The sequence below is a fragment of the Mobula hypostoma genome, chromosome 9 (assembly GCF_963921235.1).
Source record: "Mobula hypostoma chromosome 9, sMobHyp1.1, whole genome shotgun sequence".
NCBI classification, from domain to species: domain Eukaryota; kingdom Metazoa; phylum Chordata; class Chondrichthyes; order Myliobatiformes; family Myliobatidae; genus Mobula; species Mobula hypostoma.
This window is the reverse complement of record NC_086105.1, coordinates 132,288,803-132,307,630: the sequence shown is the minus strand read 5'-3', so window position 1 is coordinate 132,307,630 and position 18,828 is coordinate 132,288,803. Positions and strand designations below refer to the sequence as shown.

Genomic DNA, 18,828 nt, shown 5'->3' with positions numbered 1-18,828 from the left:
AGAAAAAGTTGGGTGGTCAGATTCAAAGATCCTAAGGAAGCTTGACAGATGTTGAGATGGTTTCCCTAGTGAGAGAGTCTTGAACAGAGAGAACTTAACTCCAAGAAAAGGGGCCAGTTATTTTAAACTGAGGTACATAGAAATTTATTCTTGCAGTTGGTGGTGAAGTACTTGAAGTGGAGATGGATAAATATTTGATAGAGCAACAGGGCCAAGGAGAAATAGCACAGAGGAGGAGTTGAAACCAGCACAGACCAGTCATGACCATATTAAATAGTGCAGCAGACTTGAAGGGCCTGATGGTTGCCTACTGCTGCTCAAGTCTAACTGAGAGACTGCAAACAAGTACATAGAGTAAATCTGGGCAGAGATGCTCCAACATGGTATGCCATATTTTCTGTCAGAAGCCAGCATTGTTAGAATTGGCAGACAGCAAAGTCCTCTTGGCAAGAAAAGGAAAAGGGAGGACTGTGGTAGATATATATTTCACTATGTAATATTTTTTCATTTGAATTTGCGTCAGAAAACCTTTTTTCGAGGCCAGGAAGAGTTTTGTTTTTAAAGTAATTACTGCATGTATGATGCTATGTACTCATTACATTAACAAACAGAAGTTTACTGCGTTGATGTAAATATGTCATAAGGTTTTATGTTACAGGAGGTAGATCATCTGTTGCCCTGAGATTGCTAGCTGGCTGCTTCTGAACAACATTACTCTTTCCAGCATGGTATTTGGCAGAATCTTCTCTGGAAGAGTGGAGTGCAGTATAACGGTTCTGTGTAGAATGTTCAGCATTCACAGAATGACTTCGGCATTTGCTTGAGAGGCTGTCCATAGGACTACTAGCTGTCAAAGCTGTCACTGTTACGAACATTTGAGAATAGCTTTGAAATTAGCAAACATTTGAAAACACCTGGAACCTGTCAAATGCCTCAAACTGTTTAAAAAGTATTAAAATGTTCCTCACAAACACACTTAAAACTGATGTTAAACATTTAAACTAAGAATAGAGTCAGAGCAGAGGGTCAGAGGAAATAGGGAAAAGGGGTGGCCGGACTTCAGACTGTCGTGACCATGTGATGTCTATTGTACAACGGCTAACCAGCATTAAAAGTAGTGACATGTAGGCAGCTTACACTTTGCTTTGTGAAATTCAGAACTTGAAATGTCCCATTGGCACTGCTGTTGATGTCCTGACTGAGAGATAATTGACAGGATCTGGGCAGCTTAGAGAACATTGATAATCTGAGTAAGGGGTGACTGGCAGGAGATAAGCAGCTCGATGAACAAGGCAAGGTGGATACACTATCTTCTAGGAAGGCAGACTGAAAGGAGAAACCTATGTTCATGGGGTGGGTTTTGGCATGAAGAATAAGCTAGCTTGATGAATCACTACTCATTTTCAATTGAATGTCTCATGATGACCGAACCCTCATCCCCACGCAAATCATTCTAAGGTAGAAATGATACATCACAGACTCCAGAGCATATATTCCAAATCTGGAAGTTATAGATTAGGGCAGAGGGGAATTCTACTCTGATCTTTGTCTACATTTCAAACTTGTTCTCCTGAATGACCTGCAGTCTCAGAAAGTATACGGTCCTCTGGATAAGTATGATTGGTTGGAAGAGCAGGAAAGCTAACTCCAGCAGAGTCTTCCGTCAGTACTCTGAGCCCTGCCTTGTTGAAACCAGTAACCTACCTTGTCGGATCTTTGGAAAAATGTGATTTATTAGGAGAGCAGGAAAGCTAACTTGCGCAAGGATTTCCTCAATGCTCAAAGCCTTGTCTTGTCAAAACCATGAGCACAAGACCTCATGGTAACACTCCCTATTTCGGATAACACTCTCTCAATTATTTTATTGTTCTAGCAAAAACAACAATGTTGTCCATATCATGGATGTCAATGACAGATGCAGATGACTGTTGGAGTGATCACCACCTAATTTGCTATATTATCTCTATCACCTTGGCCTTCAAACACACACTGCTACAAGAAAACCAATGTTGAAGATCTTGAGGCCACACTAAGAAGATTTTCCTAAACACTTTGCGCACATTCTGGCCATCCTGAGTCACAAAAGTCAGTTATGTGCTCATACTGATTGGATTGTCCTGAAGTGCACCATAATTTACATCTCTGAATTGTCTGTGTAATCTGTACCTGAAAACACCAAGATGAGAATGAGAATTAAACTGATTAACTGTTATCTTGTCTTGAAAGAAAATAAATGTCTCTGTGATACCTGAAAGATCCATCAGGAAATTTGTGACCTAAAGAAGGGTAGTGAGGGAAAGAACATAAGAGAGATAGCAACTCTGATAGCCATGACATGCAAGGGCTCTTCATTGCTATCAGTGCTTCATATTACCCAAAAACACTAGTGTCAGAAATATTTAGCACTTTCTTGCAGGATCTTTTTGAAATTGTTTTTCAACTATTAATTCTTTCCTTCCCCCAAAAAATTGATTTTTAAACCAAATCACTCTATCCCATATAGCCCAGCTTGAATCACAGATTGAAAGACAAAAGCCAAAAAGGCCAAGCAACAACTGGGTGGGGGGGGGGGGGAAGAAACAGGGCCTCAGGCGCTCAAGTTCTAAAACAGTGATGAACTTAGTTACAAGTTCACAATCTCATGCATGTCAAGTAAGTTGAAGAGATGGCATGGGATCTTGGTGAAGTCTTTTTCTCTGCAATGTTGCATTTCATTTCTCATAAACTTCCCACTGGAATGGATGTAAATTACAGACCAAATGAAAAACTGCTTCTCTTGTGTCACTTCTACTCCAAGCATAGTCATTGGGCAGTATCAGGCAGACAACCCTTGCCCGTGTGCACTTTTGCAGGCTGAGCACCAAGTCATAGTTAGTTTGTATACTGGAGTGTATAAGGGAATTCATATTGCACTTAATAGTCACAAAACTAAGATCCTTTTGCAAATTGCCCTTGCTGCACAAAACTGCCCTGCAGCTATAATAGTACATAACAAGATCCAACATGGACTATTTATTTGCTTTCAATGACCTTTTATTGTCAGCCTCTGGCCGTCAGTAAAGCCTTTGCTATCAGAAAAAAAGTGTTTAAATTTCAAGATAACAAAAAAATCATATGGCTTCTTGTACACTTCCAAAACACTGACTACTTGTATTTTATTACTAGTCTTTTGTCCTTTAATTCAGTGTAATCCATTTGTGGAGAGTGGGGATGCAATACTTAGCACTTGTTAATTTAAACTTAATAATTGAAAGCAAAAATGTAATTATTCATCTTCATATTCAACATGTATTCCTTTTTCCTTATCAACATTTGTAATTACAGTGCCATGTACTGTTTTAATAAAATCACTAGATAGTTATGGTGTGGTTATCAAGTTATAATGGAATTTGTCATGTTCATTTCTTGCCAGTGAAATCTGATAATGATTTTGTGTCTCGCTAATAAAGTGCTTTTTAGAGCAAGATGATCATGAAGATTTGTGTTCTTACATTTTCCATAATATTTTTCAAACCTTAGTGTTTTTTTTACAGATTACCTGCTGTCTAATAACCATGTGAACTCAATTATTGTGCACAAGTTTGACTTCTCTGATGAGGAAATCATGGCATATTATATTTCCTTTTTGAAAACACTTTCTCTTAAACTCAACAATCATACTGTGCATTTTTTCTACAATGAGGTAAGAGAATATTGAATTTATGTTTCTTAAATAATGATTTCAATCTTTGTAAGCATACATAGAAACGAAAAGTGACAAGTCACAAATGGATTTTATTATTATTTATTAAACCTGATTTTTCTATTGGATCTCCTTTGGGCGGTTTCTGGTTTATAGAGAGTGAAACAAGGAAGCCCTGCTGATAATAGCTGGGCATGTATGAACATTTCATCAACCGATGAACTGATTCATGCTATTGTTGAGGAAAATTTTAGAAATGGAAACAGACATTTTTAAAAAAAGAAATGTTAATGTGAAATCAAGTACTGAAAAGAAGTTGTGAGCAGTCTAGTTCAGTTTCAGATGAGGAGAGCAATGGAATTGAAATCTGGGGAGCAGAATTTGTGACTCAGTCTGAATTGGTTATCTTGGATTTTTTCAATATTTGGGTAGAAACATTTTAAAAATGTATTAAGATAATTATGTAACTTTATAAAAGTCAAAAACATTAAAGTTCTGAAACATTTTAAATAACAAGACAAACTACTGTTTAACTGAGTAACAAATTATGTATTTAAATAAAATGCAGAACAAATTAGAACATTACCAATACTACTACAATACTATAAACTGTGTATTAGTTCCTGATGAATTCAGCAGAGGAATTCATCCAGCGTATGCTGCTTGGTTCTTTTGATTGACCCTAAGTGAACAAATTCAGCGCAGACACCTGGTATAGTTGGTGGACTGCCTTCATAGAATGCAACCGATGATTGCATCTTCCAAGACTTCATTTTCATTGAAGCAATCAAGATGATTATTGATACTTTCTAATTCTTTGCAGTTCCTAACTTCTTGAAGGACTGAAATCACTTCATTTTCAGTCACGGATGTTTCCGGCATCTCCAAGCCTGAATTTTTCAAACCGCAATGATTAAAACAGTTTTCAATTGATTTACTGCTCAGTTCTCACCAACTGTTAGTGACAAAAGTGGCTGCTTTTTAAACACACACTCAGCTGATGCTATTTAAAAACTGCTCGCTCTAAACATGGTGTATTGTCTGAGGCCCATGCAAGTGCACTTGAAATACGCTAGTTAGAAACTGTTCAGCATCCGTCTCCTGCCCCAATTAAGCGTCATAGTGTCTCAAATAAACAAAGGGAATCTGGCTGTTCTCTTGATTAGTTTTTGTTCTTTAAGAGTTGTCTCAAATAAGTGACTGCTCTGATTAACTAATGGCGTAATTTACTGGAGTCCACTGTAATTGGAAAGGCTAGAAGCTTTTTTTCCTTTTCCATCTTCTTGCACCTTTCCTTCCTCCTTCAACACCTGGGAAGTGACAGGTTCTACTTAGCTATTGTCTTATTTAGGGTGAATGGGGGTTATAAATTGTGTTCTGCTGCTTCTTTCTTCCACCCTACCGAAATTCAAGATGCATTATTTTATTGGTATAAGCTTGTATATCAGTTTGTTCTCATGTAGAGAAAAGTTGAATGTAGAACCGTTTTGGACACTTAAATAAGTAGTTACTTGATTAAAATATACTTTATTCTTTTCCACACAAGGAATAATTCACTGCTGGGTCTTGTTTTCACTATATGAAGTCTGTCTTTGTATGGTCTGAAGTAAACCATGTTGCCCAGCAGAGGTCACCTTAACACTGTTGAAAGAGAAATGAAACCTCAATTTACAATCTTCAAAGTCATGTGCAAATGTATGCTGCCTGCTGAAGCTGAGTGATTAATTTTGTAGGTTTTGTTTTAAAATGAAATTTATCATGTTTAAAGATTTTAATTGATTTTTTTTGTATTTCCTGTGAAAACATTTAAGCTCACTTTTATATAAGGAATATAAACTGTACCCACAATTCGACCACCAAATCTCCTTTTCAGTAAGATTTTACCTGCGTAGTATTTTCTATGATGACCTTTATATCCATTGATTTACTTAATATCTAAAATATATATATTGTGTATGGAATTTTCACATCGTTGGGCTTCCACAACAGCCCTGTAGCCCCTATTGGGTGGTGACATTATTACTTTCCATATTGGAGTGTTTGTACTTTCTAAATTTGCTCTATTTTGACTCCTGTTATTCATGGACACTCAATACATTTGAAGGTAATTATTGGTAAATATCTACACCCAATACATTGAGCAGTTAAAATGGCTTGGAAATAGAAAACTTATAAAAATTTTATCAATACTCATTTGTTTGTAGCTCATACCTTATTCAATCGCTGGCTGAATTCCTATTGTCTCATAATTCTAGCACACAAATGACTTCGCCCTGTACACGGAGGCAATTAAATTTTTCAACCACCCGGAGAGCATGGTCAGAATTGCTGTAAGAACAATCACCCTTAATGTGTATAAAGGTGAGTGCAGCCTAGTGTGGTTATAAATTTTACCTGATCTCACTAGTGAACGCTTGCAAGGCTTTGATTGAATACATGTTAGATGGCATATGTTTTATAATTTGAGGAATAGATTTTAGCACTATGTTGGCTTCAAACACTTTTTGAATATATTGAGTTGTATCTCATTAGTAAGCTAAGTGGTTTGCTATTCAAGAATGGAAAATTATTTTCTTTGTAGAGAAAGTTAATAATATAATTGTAAAAATTTTAGTGTCACAGAGTCAGTGTCCTTTGGCTCACCACATCTGTGTTGGCCAGCAAGCAGCCATGTATTTCATTTCCCAGTACATGGCCTATAACCTTGTAAGCTACTGTATGTTGTTTCAAATGCTCATCCAAATATTTAACTGTTTTATGATGTATATGTCAAATGACAAGAGTCCCAGTATTGATCCCTGTGATGCACCACTGGTTACAGAGTTCCAAACCAATTTCAGATCTAAATTGACCCAAATTTCACAGATGCTTTTCTTTAGGACTTTCTTTCTGACATGGAGTTCTTGTCAGAAGTCTTGTTGAAGTCCAAGTAGACTGCATCAACTCCATAATTAGTCACTTTTTTAAAATACTGGACTTGGCCCTTAATGAAGACATGCTGTTAGTCCCTGATTAATCCCTGCCTCTTTAACTGAATGTTAATTCTGGCCCTGTTTTCCCTGCCACTGATGTTAGGCTCATTAAGCTGCAATTACCTGGCTATTTTTTGCCTTTAAAATTACATCACATTTGCTGACTCCTTACAAATGGAACCTGCAGCCAATGAAGGTTGGAAAATTTCTGCCTGAGCCTCTGTACTTCCTTCACTTGCTTCTCAATTTCTGGTATACTTCTCATCAGGCCTTGGAGGTTTATCCACCTTTTAGGCCTGCTAAAATAATTTTCATTAGTAATATCTACTAAAATTCTATCATTTCCTTTTCTGAATTCTCCCACACTATGTCCTTCTCCATATGAAAGCAGATGAGAAGTATTAATTTTGGACTCACATTTTTCCTTCCTGCCACCTTGGTTCCTAATGTGCTTTGCTCTTTTGCCCTCTTGCCCTTTTTATCCTCGTAAAATACTTTGGGATTTTCCTTGATCTTGCCTGCCTGTGCCATTTTGTGCTTCGTCTTTGCCCTCTAAATTACTTTCTCTTTCATTTCCCACATACCTGTTATCTTTTCTACTTCTATAAGGCCTCATCTGTTTTATAGTTCTTTAACCCTGGTATAAACTGTCTGCGCATTAGGACAACATTTGGATCCTTATTGAGAACTTTAATATTCTTCAGATCCTATAGTGGAATGGGACTGTTGAAGTAGCGAATCCAAATTTTGAAGAATGTAATTTATCCAATGTGTCAAATAGTTCATCTTCTGTTCTCAGTTATTTGCCCCAGTGAAATGAGGAAGGTACTTCTATTTGTTATACAGATGAGTTGGAGAACTTTCTTATAGCAGATCTGTAACAAAAGTATGTCACCAAACAATGATCTATAAAATGTTATTTTGTTATATAAAAACTCTGCTCAGTGCTGTGTTTTGAAATTTGTATGCAAAGAAGTGGAGTAAATTTCTGATAATCTGCTATCTGTTTGGAAATCCTGATGGTTTGTCATCATGTGTAACAAATGAAGTTGAGTGTGCTCCTGTTTTACCTACCTGGTTCACAGGAAAATTTATTAATACTCTGGAATATCTCAGAAATATTAAGTTGGAGTATTAATCACATCCATAATCCAATAGATTGGAAAATCTGCCAATTTGGCAACACCAAAGCCTCAAATATGCCAAAATTTCAGAGCCTTGCTGTATTTTCTGTACATAGTCAACTTGTGCTAGTGACTTCTGCTATAGCAGGTTGAAGTAAACACAAGTTACTTGGAGGGATTTTAAAGTTTAAACAAGAACACTAGTCAAATTTTCTGCATTTAGACTTTGGGTTATGGAACCATGTCATCACCTTAAAGTAATAATTTTGTTTTAGTAAATTTCATTCTATAGCAATAGACAAAAGATATCTGTTATCTGCTTGAAGTGGAAAGAGGGCTTTTTTTCTTCCCCTACTGAAAAAGCAGAGCCTTTGGCTAATTCTCAATCTTACTGTGTTTCCCTTGTTATGAAACAAAGGGAATGAATGGCAAAAGTGACCTGTAGATCCAGTTTAAATACAGTACATGCCATATACAAAGGTTGCATTTCTAGCAAAAATTGATAAAATTTATTATTGCTTTTGTGTTTTGTATTGATACAAAGTTTTGAGTCTTGGGATGATTATAGATATTACTGATTTTATTGAGGGCTGGCCAAGGCATTCCTTGTGGAAACTTTTACTGGTGTATTTTTGCTGCTCTGCTGTTTTAAAACTTACTAACCTGCTGTGTCTTTTAGTTCTGTGTACTTCATATTACAGCTAGGCTTTTTGACTTCTGGAGGACACTGTGATTTCCCACTGTGATTTCTTGTTTTATTAACTGTTCTGTTTTTGTCCTTCTTTCAATGATGCCCCCAATATACTGCGTCCCAGTGTCATGTAAGTTGTTCTAACATTTTTATCTTTTAAAGATTTGTTATCTGTTATTCTAGTTATGCACGTCACAAGAATCTTTGCCTATCTATTTGTAATAAGTTTTTTTGTGCTTTGTATGATATAAGCTAACATACTGAAATATATACATAAAAAATAAACTGGATAGTAGGTAAACTGTAGAGAACTTAGCTCGTGGATTTTTATTAGAGACAGAAGTGCATGTGCTCTTAGCAATTAGATTTTTCAAGGAAGAACAACCACCGTTTATCAGAAAGATAGTTGCGACTTGGGCCTCTGAACATTTCATAAATATTGTTGCAAAAAAAAAATGTGTCTGATTGGAGTTGTCATTTCTGATTTAAAAATGAATTCTAAATTTGCCTAATTTGAAGAGTGAAAATGCGCGTTCTTCGTAAGTTTTCTCTTTGGTCTTAAATGCATTTAGTGACTACGCAAGGTCATATAGAGTTTGCCCCTTATAAAGCTTTAAATCCCACTTGCAGTGAAGAATAAAACTAATGATCATCATTTTTTTCCTCCAGTCCTGATGAAGAGAAACGTTGACTATTTATTCTTTTCCATTGATGTTGCCTGGCCTGCTGGGTTCCTCCAGCATCTTGTGTGTGTTGCTTGGATTTCCAGCATCTGCAAATTTTCCCATGTTTGTAATGATCATCATGACCACTTTCACCAGAAAGTACATTTCCACTTTTTAAGATGGGATTGTGTTTAATTTTACTTGTTCAAACATTTATCTGCTTGGATTTTCCTGAAAAATGCTGGCAGATCCATCTTTCCCTTTGTAAATTTTTAGAATCCCAATTTTCCAAGAGGTCCATGCTGTGAGGTTTGACTCCTCCTGGAGTACTGCACCTATCTCCTGTACTTTCCAGAAGTTATGCTGAACAACCTTCCTTTTAAACCCGTAGCAGGTTAGACTTGTTGCAGGATTAACAGTCATCGAAAGGGAGAGGAATGGCTGTGATGGCTTTAACTCAGTTAAAGTTTTAAAAAATTAACTAAATTAGTTTGATTTTCTGTGTTATTTGCTGAAAAGTTGTTATTTTTCAATAATATTAAGGGCAGGTTTTTCAATAGTATCAACAAGTTTTTGAATATCACCAGTTTTTGACAAACGTTAAAAGTAATTTGACAGTTGCATCTCATGGGCTGAAACAACAATAAGAGCATTTTGATAGGATTTACAACTTGCCAATCATATTGGGATCTAATTACTGCTAGAAAAATATCTCCAGATAATTACTGACTGACTCAGCTGATAGAAAAGCAGTGAGGATAGGTGGTTCTTGGGTTTCCAAATTGTGTTTAAAACCTTGATTTATTACTTCATAAAATTGCCACAATTTCACAAATCAGTGGTGTGTAGACAGAAACATTTGTTTAGATTTTTAAAACTTCTGAGTAAATTTTGTTGTATGTTTTGAGGTACACCAATTCTTGATTTAACAGATTTTTAATGAAGATTTGAACTAGGATTTATCAAGAATTTAAAATCAATGTAACAGTTTTAACATTTAATGCCACAGTGAATGTTTTCCCTTTTCTAAAATCCCATCATTCTCGGAAGAGTTTTGATACCTCGCTCCTTCTTCATTGTTCACGGAAATGGGGACATTGGAAGATCTTTTAATTCTTCTTGCAGCCCTTCTCCATCCTACCAACCACCATCCTTCAGCAAAATTAATCACTGCACATGTAATATTGGCTGTTTGCTCATAAGTGATCCTGTTTTGGCTGGCTGCCGGTTACCAGTGGAGTTCCACGGGGTCGGTGTTGGGACCGCTGCTTTTTATAATGTATGTCAATGATTTGGACTACGATATTAAACGGATTTGTGACTAAGTTTGCTGATGATACAAAGATAGGTCGAGGAGCGGGCAGTGTTGAGGAAACAGAGCCTGCAGAGAGACTTAGATAGTTTAGGGGAATGGGCAAAGAAGTGGTAAATGAAATACAATGTTGGAAAGTGTATGGTCGTGCACTTTGGTAGAAGAAATAAACAGGCAGACTAGTATTTAGATGGGGAGAGAATTCAAAATGCAGAGATGCAAAGGGTCTTGGGAGTCCTTGTGCAAGATACCCTAAAGGTTAAGCTCCAGGTTGAGTTGGTTGTGAAGAAGGTGAATGCAATGTTGGCATTCATTTCTAGAGGTATAGAACTATAAGAGCAGGGATGTGATGTTGAGGCTCTATAAGGCACTCATGAGACCATACTTGCAGTATTGTGTGCAGTTTTGGGCTCCTTAATTTAGAAAGGATATACTGACATTGGAGAGGGTTCAGAGAAGATTCACGAGAGTGATTCCAGGAATGAAAGGGTTACTGTATGAGGAACGTCTGGCTGCTCTTGGGCTGTATTCCCTGGAGTTCAGGAGAATGAGGGGGGATCTCATAAAAACATTCCGAATGTTTAAAGGCTTGAACAGATTAGATATGGCAAAGTTATTTCCCATGGTAGGGGATCCTAGGACACGAGGGCACGACTTCAGGATTGAAGGACGTCCTTTTAGAAATGAGATGCGGAGAAATTACTTTAGTCAGAAGGTGGTATATCTGTGGAATTTGTTGCCACAAGCAGCTGTGGAGACCAAGTCATTGGGTGTATTTAAGGCAGAGATAGATAGGTTCTTGATCAAAGGGTATGGGGTGAAAGCAGGGGAGTGGGGATGACTGGAAGAATTGGATCAGCCCATGATCGAATGGTGGAGCAGACTGGATGGGCCAAATGGCCTACCTCTGCTCCTATATCTTATGGTCTAAGTGTTTAGTCTGGGTTCTGTCTGGATCATTTGGCTTGAGAACTCATTGCATAATTGGATCAAACATTAGCAAAATAGATGAATTCCAGTAATGTAGCAAGAATAAGTATCTTCTATGTCAAGGTAGCATTTGACTAAGTGTGGCATTAAGGGTCCCTGTGTAAAATAGATATCCATGGAAATCATTGACTAGTGCCATATTTAGTACAAAGGAAAATGGTGGTTTTTGTGGAAGACAAATCACCTAAGCGTTAGAACATAATTTTAGGTTTTGATTGAGTGGTCATGGCCCAACAATCTGCAGTTGCTTTATCATTGAACTTCCCTCTGTTGTAAGACCAGAAGTGTAGACACTTGCTGAATTTAGAAATCAAGACTATTACGGAATACGTTTTAATATCAAATGAAAATCAGTAATTAAACTGCAGATGCTGGAAATTAAAAGCAGAAAATGCTGGAGATACTTCGTGGGTCAGGCCACATCTTGAGGAAGAAACACAGTTAATGTTCCTGAATATTTCCAGCAGTTCGTATACAGTATAAAGTTGCCTAATGCAAGTGACTTTTGTGTTTGCATTGGCTTATTCAAATTCCACATACAAAAAACTTGCAGTTTGTAATTATCAATTATGATACCAATCCTTATGTTTTATCAGTCTTGTATTTGAAAGCTTTAGCATTGATGTAAAAATCAAATGATTGATAAAAGCTGTTTGCCAAATCAATTGGCTGCATTTTACTGTACATTTACTATTTCACAATCTATATGATAAATCCATACAGTAAAATATAAACTCCAATAGTCAACAAAAAATTGAATCAAAGGCTTCAAGTTCTACAAAATAGAACAGGTTGGTTTAAAAATGGTATTTCATTTAATATTTGAATAAGGTATGCTAGATCAAAGGCCTACTATGGAAATTATGTACAGTATGTGGAATTATATACACTGTAAGTACTGTAGTTACTCAGGTAGCATTTTACTATCTCAATAGTTCAATACGCTTTCATGTTGAAAGCTTGATGTATTAAAATTATACCTTCAGAGTTAAATAGCCATGATATAATTTATGTCTCAGATGTTTTAGAAAATGTAGTGAAATGTAAAGCTTTGGTTTTGTTTTCTCTAACTAAAAGCCATATTCTGTTTTTCATGTGAACAGTGGATAACCAGCTAATGTTGCACTACATTAGGGACAAAACAGCAGTTCCGTATTTTTCCAATTTGGTTTGGTTCATTGGAAGCCATGTGATTGAATTGGACAACTGTGTGCAAACAGATGAAGAGTAAGTATCCAAACTTAGAAACCATGGAAACATTTCTTGCATGCTTTGACAACTGTATTGGGAATGATGCTGCTAGTGGATATTTCATACATACAAGCATATTGTTTTGTAAGATGTGTAACTATGATTGGCTAATTTATAATTTGCTTTTGAACTGTGAGTACCAATTTGAAAGCCAATTATAGAACCCGTCTGAATTATTGATAAAGCATGTTCAAAAGAAATTCACTGGAAACCTTTTAAAACTCAGTAGGTTGTGGTTTTTACTTTCAGTTAGAGCTAAATGTCGCAAATAGGGGCAAATGGTGAAATGGCACAAAACAACCCATTTATACTGATCTTGGTTACAAGCATTTAGTCCGTAGTCTTCTATGCTTTTCCATTTCAAGTGCTAGTCTGAATGCAATTTGAATGTTGTAAGTCTCTACCGCCCATTTGGGTTCCAGATTTCATTTGTTTAAAACAAAATCCACAGTTTTCTTTTAATTCTGCCCTTTTCTCTAAACCTTTAATTTTAGACACTTCTGTTACGTGGAACATATTTTGACTGTATAACCTACCTGTACTCATAATTATGTATACTGTACCTCAATCATGTCTCCTCTCAGCCTTCTCTTCTGCAAGGAAATCAAATTCAGTCTTCCTAGTCTCTTCTAATGTTCATTGTATTCCATCGAGATGTCTAGGTGAATCTTCTCTGTACGTTGTCCAGTACAGACACACCCTTCCTACAGTACATTAGCTGGAACCATACTCCCTAAGCAATCTTTTACAGATCTATACTGTAATATCCCTAGTCTTTCATACCATGAAGTCTTAACTCCTTTACCACCATATTGATCTATGTACCCACCTTCAGGAGACCTTGTGCTTGTCCAACAAGGTCCCTCTGACCCTCAGTAGCTGTACTGTTTATGTACGGTCAATCCTCCCAAATTATATCATGTTGCACGTCAGGATTAAATTCCACATTGGATTGCTTTGCCTATCATACCATCTAATCAATATCATCCTGTAACTCAAAACTGTCCACAACACCACCAATGTTGTAATTTGTGGTTTACACATGTAATAAAGTATATGTTTATTATAGTAATTTTTAACTTTTGTTGTGATAGGCATCGGAATAGAGGGAAACTGAGTGACCTGGTAGCTGAACATTTGGACCACCTGCATTACCTGAATGATATCCTGATCATTAACTGTGAATTCCTGAATGATGTACTAACAGACCATCTATTAAACAGACTTTTTCTGCCATTATACGTCTACTCTTTGGTGACTCAAGAACAGGTAAGATTATGTTTATATTGAAAAGAATGTTGATTACAGCAATAGAGCAAAGTTTACTAGAAGGCAGATAATAGGAAAATATGTATTTTAAACTATTTGTATTTTACACATTTCTTAATTTCATGTCACAGTGAAGCCATGTAAAGAAAATTATACTAAAGATGCATTTAGTGGGTAGGGAGTGGAATGGGGTGTGTTTTTACAAAATAACCCCATTAAGCATCTCCAGCCAACAGATATTCATCGCTTGGGGGATCTGTAGTGTGCTGTGTGATTCTTTGGGGTTCAATGGCTTGTATGAGTCTTTTTAATAAAGGGGAATTTTCTGATCCAAATTGCGATTGGAGTCAATTCCGGTTAATTGGAGCACATCAGGACCAGCACATTTTGGCACAATTAAGTGGCTGGCCCAATTAGCCAGAGTTCTGTGGAAATCAGAGCACCACCAATACCACTGAAGTACTGTAAAACTGTGTATTAGTTTCTAATATTAGCAACAGAGGAATTCGTACAGTGTATGCTACCATGTTCTTTTGACTGTAAATGAACAAAATCAGTACAGACATCTCGTACAGATGACGGACTTCCTTTATATAATATTTTTTACGATTGCATCCTCCGAATCTTCATTTTCATTGTACCACTTAAGATTATTGTCTTTACCTTCTCATTCTCATAACTTTCTGAAGTAGTGAAATTATTTCATTTTCACTTCCAGTCGTTTCTGACATCTCCAAATCTCAATGCTTGAAACTACAGTGAACAAAATAGTTCTGAATTGTCTTACTGCGATTCCTCGCGAACTATCTATGAATGACAAAAATCACTGTTTTTAGAACACAAACACATGGAACTGATGCTATTTTAAAAATTGTTCACTCCAAGCACAGTATAAAATTTAATGACCGCACAAGTGCGCGTGTGACTGATGATAGTTGGAAACTGTTCTGGAACAGTCTCCTGTCCCAGTTAATTCATATAGTGTCCTAAATAAACAAAGAAAATTCCAGGTATTTTCTCAGTTGAAGCCCTCCACTGGTTAGGGTTGATGATGGATACTGTGTCCCAGTTGTCTACATGATATGCAAGTCAGGACAGTACGATATGGAGAGCGAGCAGTTGCCCATGTAGCAGGCTCCCCCTCTTCATGCAGCTGATGAATCCAAAGAAACGGCAGAGACCAATACAGTTTGGCACTGACGGCATTGCAGGAGTTGCCAGTCAGCATTGAACTGAATGCAGGACCGCCTTAGGGACTACAGTTCCAGATTTTTCCTCAGGATTTGCTTCCGAAACCCTTCCCATGAGTGGGTATAGCCACAAGGCAGTGGCGGTTTGAAATCAGAGTTTTCCTGCACTGCCAACCGTGGCTGATGAGACCCATCTGCCCGACGTGACTGGTTATAAGGCACCAGCAACCCGCCTTTGCCCCTTCTCCTGTCAGTAGAAATGGTACTGCCAGGCTTAGTAGCTAAGGCACATGTGGAGACCAGGAGCTGGATCTGGTTGTCATAGGGAGCATTTAATAGATAGTAGCAGCTTATCCCCACTACCACCCCCAGCTATAAGGAACCTTTCTTGATCAGTTTTTGTTCTTTAAGAGTTGTCCCAAATAAGCAGCTGTCCCAATTAACCAATGGCCCAATTAACTGGAATCCACGGTAGGTTACATTTGTATTCAAATGGAACATGTTATGATCAAATGAAACCATCTGAGCAAGTTTCTGTCTGTTGCTCACGAAGATGGTGAGGTGCTGCTTAAAGTACAGGACATTTAAGCAATGTGTGACTGAGAATGTTGCACAGTTGGTTTGTAAAAAGGAGAAGCAAATTATTATGATCTGATATTATGCCATCAAAAAAGTTTTAAAATTTTGTCTTTCTGGCCTCTCTAAGAATTGATAGAAATATTACACTGGGCAGTTTTATAAGTTCCAGGCTACAATAAATTTGTAGAAGTATATTTAAAAAGAACTGCAGACATCCCATCCTGCAAAAACTCATTTCAGGGAGGTAGCACCATCAGTTTGCGGGAGACTCCCGGAACTTATGGGAGAGGTGGGATGTCTGTAATAGAGTAGCTCCTTAGCAGCTAGCCAGCTAGTTTAAATAATGTTAGCTATGCTAATGAATGAATGACACCTGTTAAACTCACCTCAACATGTCTTTTACAGTCTTAACCCACCATAGGCAATAGAAAAGTCACTGTTGCAAACAGTGCAGCGAGCAACACTGTCATTATTTTGACTGCTATTAGGCAGGGGTACACTTTAGTGTAGTCTGGGGTGACGTACGTTTTATATTTTCTTCTTTTGGAACACTCTGCCATGGCGCGCTCTCGCTCTCTCGTGGCCGCTCATGCACACTCGCGCTCTCGCTTCCTCTCTCGCTCTCGTGGTCGTTCTCGCGCTCTCTCTTGCTTTCTCTCGCTCACTCGCTCTCAAAAAAATTGATTTCTGTGATATTGTATATAATTTGCGGGCATCAGGGAGCCACCATTAGTATGCGGGAGACTCCCGGAACTTCCGGGAGAGGTGAAATGTCTGGAACTGTGATTATGGACATGTTATCACTTATTTGTCACTGTTCATTATTTAATCTGAGCAAGGATGGAAACAATTTGAGAAAATAAACAATTTTTTAAAGTTTTCTAACAGTGTTTGAGAATTTAAAAAAAAAATTTGGTTGAATGTTTCATGTCTTTCTTTCTTTCTTTTTAAATCTTTTTATTGAGTAAGTATACAAAAAAGGTAAGCCATATAAACATTAATACAATGTTAAAGTATAATAAAATTCCAAAAGATAACAATACCAAAAAGAAAATACTACAAACAATGTAATTTAAGCATAAGAAACCAAGATAACATAATAGTATACTAGATTTTATATATATCAATGGAAAAAAAGAAAAAAAAAACCCCCCAAAAAAAACCCACCGTGCAACTAACTAAAAGCAAAGCAAAGCAATGGGCTAACTTGAAACCAAACAGAGTTAAACTTAAAATCACGTCCTCAATCCCGACCTCCATTAAAACAGTGAAAAAAAACAAGAAGGGTAAATATTACATTAAATGAAAATATCGAATAAAAGGTCCCCAAATCTGTTCAAATTTAAATGAAGAATCATAAAGGTTACTTCTAATTTTCTCCAGATTCAAACATAAAATCGTCTGAGAAAACCAAAAAAAGGTAGTTGGAGCATTAAGCTCTTTCCAATGTTGTAAAATACATCTTTTTGCCATTAAAGTAAGAAATGCAATCATTCTACGGGCTGAAGGGGAAAGATTACTAGAAATTTTAGGTAGTCCAAAGATAGCAGTAATAGGGTGAGGAGAGATATCTATATTTAATACCTTAGAAATAATATTGAAAATATCTCTCCAAAAAGTTTCCAAAGTAGGGCAAGACCAAAACATATGAGTTAAAGAGGCTATCTGCCCCGAACATCTATCACAGAAAGGATTAATATGCGAGTAAAAACGCGCTAACTTATCTTTGGACATATGTGCTCTATGCACCACTTTAAATTGAATTAGGGAATGTTTAGCACAAATAGAGGAAGTATTAACTAATTGTAAAATCTGCCCCCAATCATCCACAGAAATGGTAAGCCCCAATTCCTGTTCCCAATCTACCCTAATCTTATCAAATGGAGCTTTCCTGAGTTTCATAATAATATTATAAATCATAGCCGATGCACCTTTCTGACATGGATTAAGGTTAATTATCGAATCTAAAATATATATAGGAGGAAGCATTGGAAAGGAAGGAAGTATAGTACTTAGAAAATTTCTAACTTGTAAATATCTAAAAAAATGTATTCTTGATAGGTTATATTTATTAGATAATTGTTCAAAAGACATAAGGGAACCATCTAAAAATAAATCCAAAAACCGTAAAATACCCTTAGTCTTCCAAGTTTGAAAAGCGCGATCCGTAAAAGAGGGAGGAAAAAATATGTTACCTAAAATAGGAATCGCTAACCCGAATTGATTAAGATCAAAAAATTTTCTGAATTGAAACCAAATACGCAAAGCATATTTAACGATCGGGTTAGAGACCTGCTTAAGGCGTTTCGAATCAAAAGGAAGAGATGAACCTAAAATAGAGCCAAGTGTATAACCCTGAACAGATTGTAATTCCAATGCTACCCATTTAGGAATAGATAGTATATCCCGGTCAAGTAACCAAAATTTCATATGTCGAATATTAATAGCCCAATAATAAAATCTAAAGTTAGGTAATGCTAAACCTCCATCTCTCTTAGCTTTCTGTAAATGTATTTTACCCAGTCTCGGATTCTTATTCTGCCAAATAAATGAAAAAATTTTAGAGTCGACTTTATCAAAAAAAGATTTAGGAACGAAAATTGGTAATGCCTGAAACACATATAAAAATTTTGGCAAAAAAAACATCTTAACTGCATTAATACGACCAATCAAAGTTAAATATAAAGGAAACCATTTAGATGAAAGTTGAGTAATATGGTCTATTAATGGTAAAAAGTTAGTCTTAAATAAATCTTTATGTTTACAAGTAATTTTAATCCCAAGATATGAAAGGTAATTATTAATCAATTTAAATGGAAATTTATAATATAAGGGAAGATGTTTATTAATCGGAAAAAGTTCACTCTTACTAAGATTTAATTTATAACCTGAGAAAAGACCAAATTGTGCTAATAACTCTAAAACAGCAGGAATAGATCTCTCAGGATTAGAAATATATAAAAGTAAATCATCAGCATAGAGTGATAATTTATGGGACTTTAATCCCCGAGTTATCCCAGTAATATTTGAAGATTCTCGAATAGCAATTGCAAGAGGTTCTAATGCAATATCAAATAATAGGGGACTAAGAGGACAGCCTTGT

At 36.4% G+C, this 18,828-nt stretch overlaps 1 protein-coding gene across 5 annotated transcripts in view; it reads left to right on the top strand.

Moving 5' to 3' along the window:
- clec16a (C-type lectin domain containing 16A) overlaps nucleotides 1-18,828 on the top strand; it is a 243,201-nt gene that overhangs the window by 32,432 nt on the left and 191,941 nt on the right. For all 5 annotated transcript variants that reach the window (XM_063059198.1, XM_063059196.1, XM_063059194.1 and 2 more), the window contains exons 4-7: nucleotides 3,534-3,682; nucleotides 5,938-6,043; nucleotides 12,540-12,663; nucleotides 13,782-13,956. In XM_063059198.1, the coding sequence (XP_062915268.1) occupies nucleotides 3,534-3,682; nucleotides 5,938-6,043; nucleotides 12,540-12,663; nucleotides 13,782-13,956 (554 nt within the window). The remainder of the gene's footprint in view (nucleotides 1-3,533; nucleotides 3,683-5,937; nucleotides 6,044-12,539; nucleotides 12,664-13,781; nucleotides 13,957-18,828) is intronic.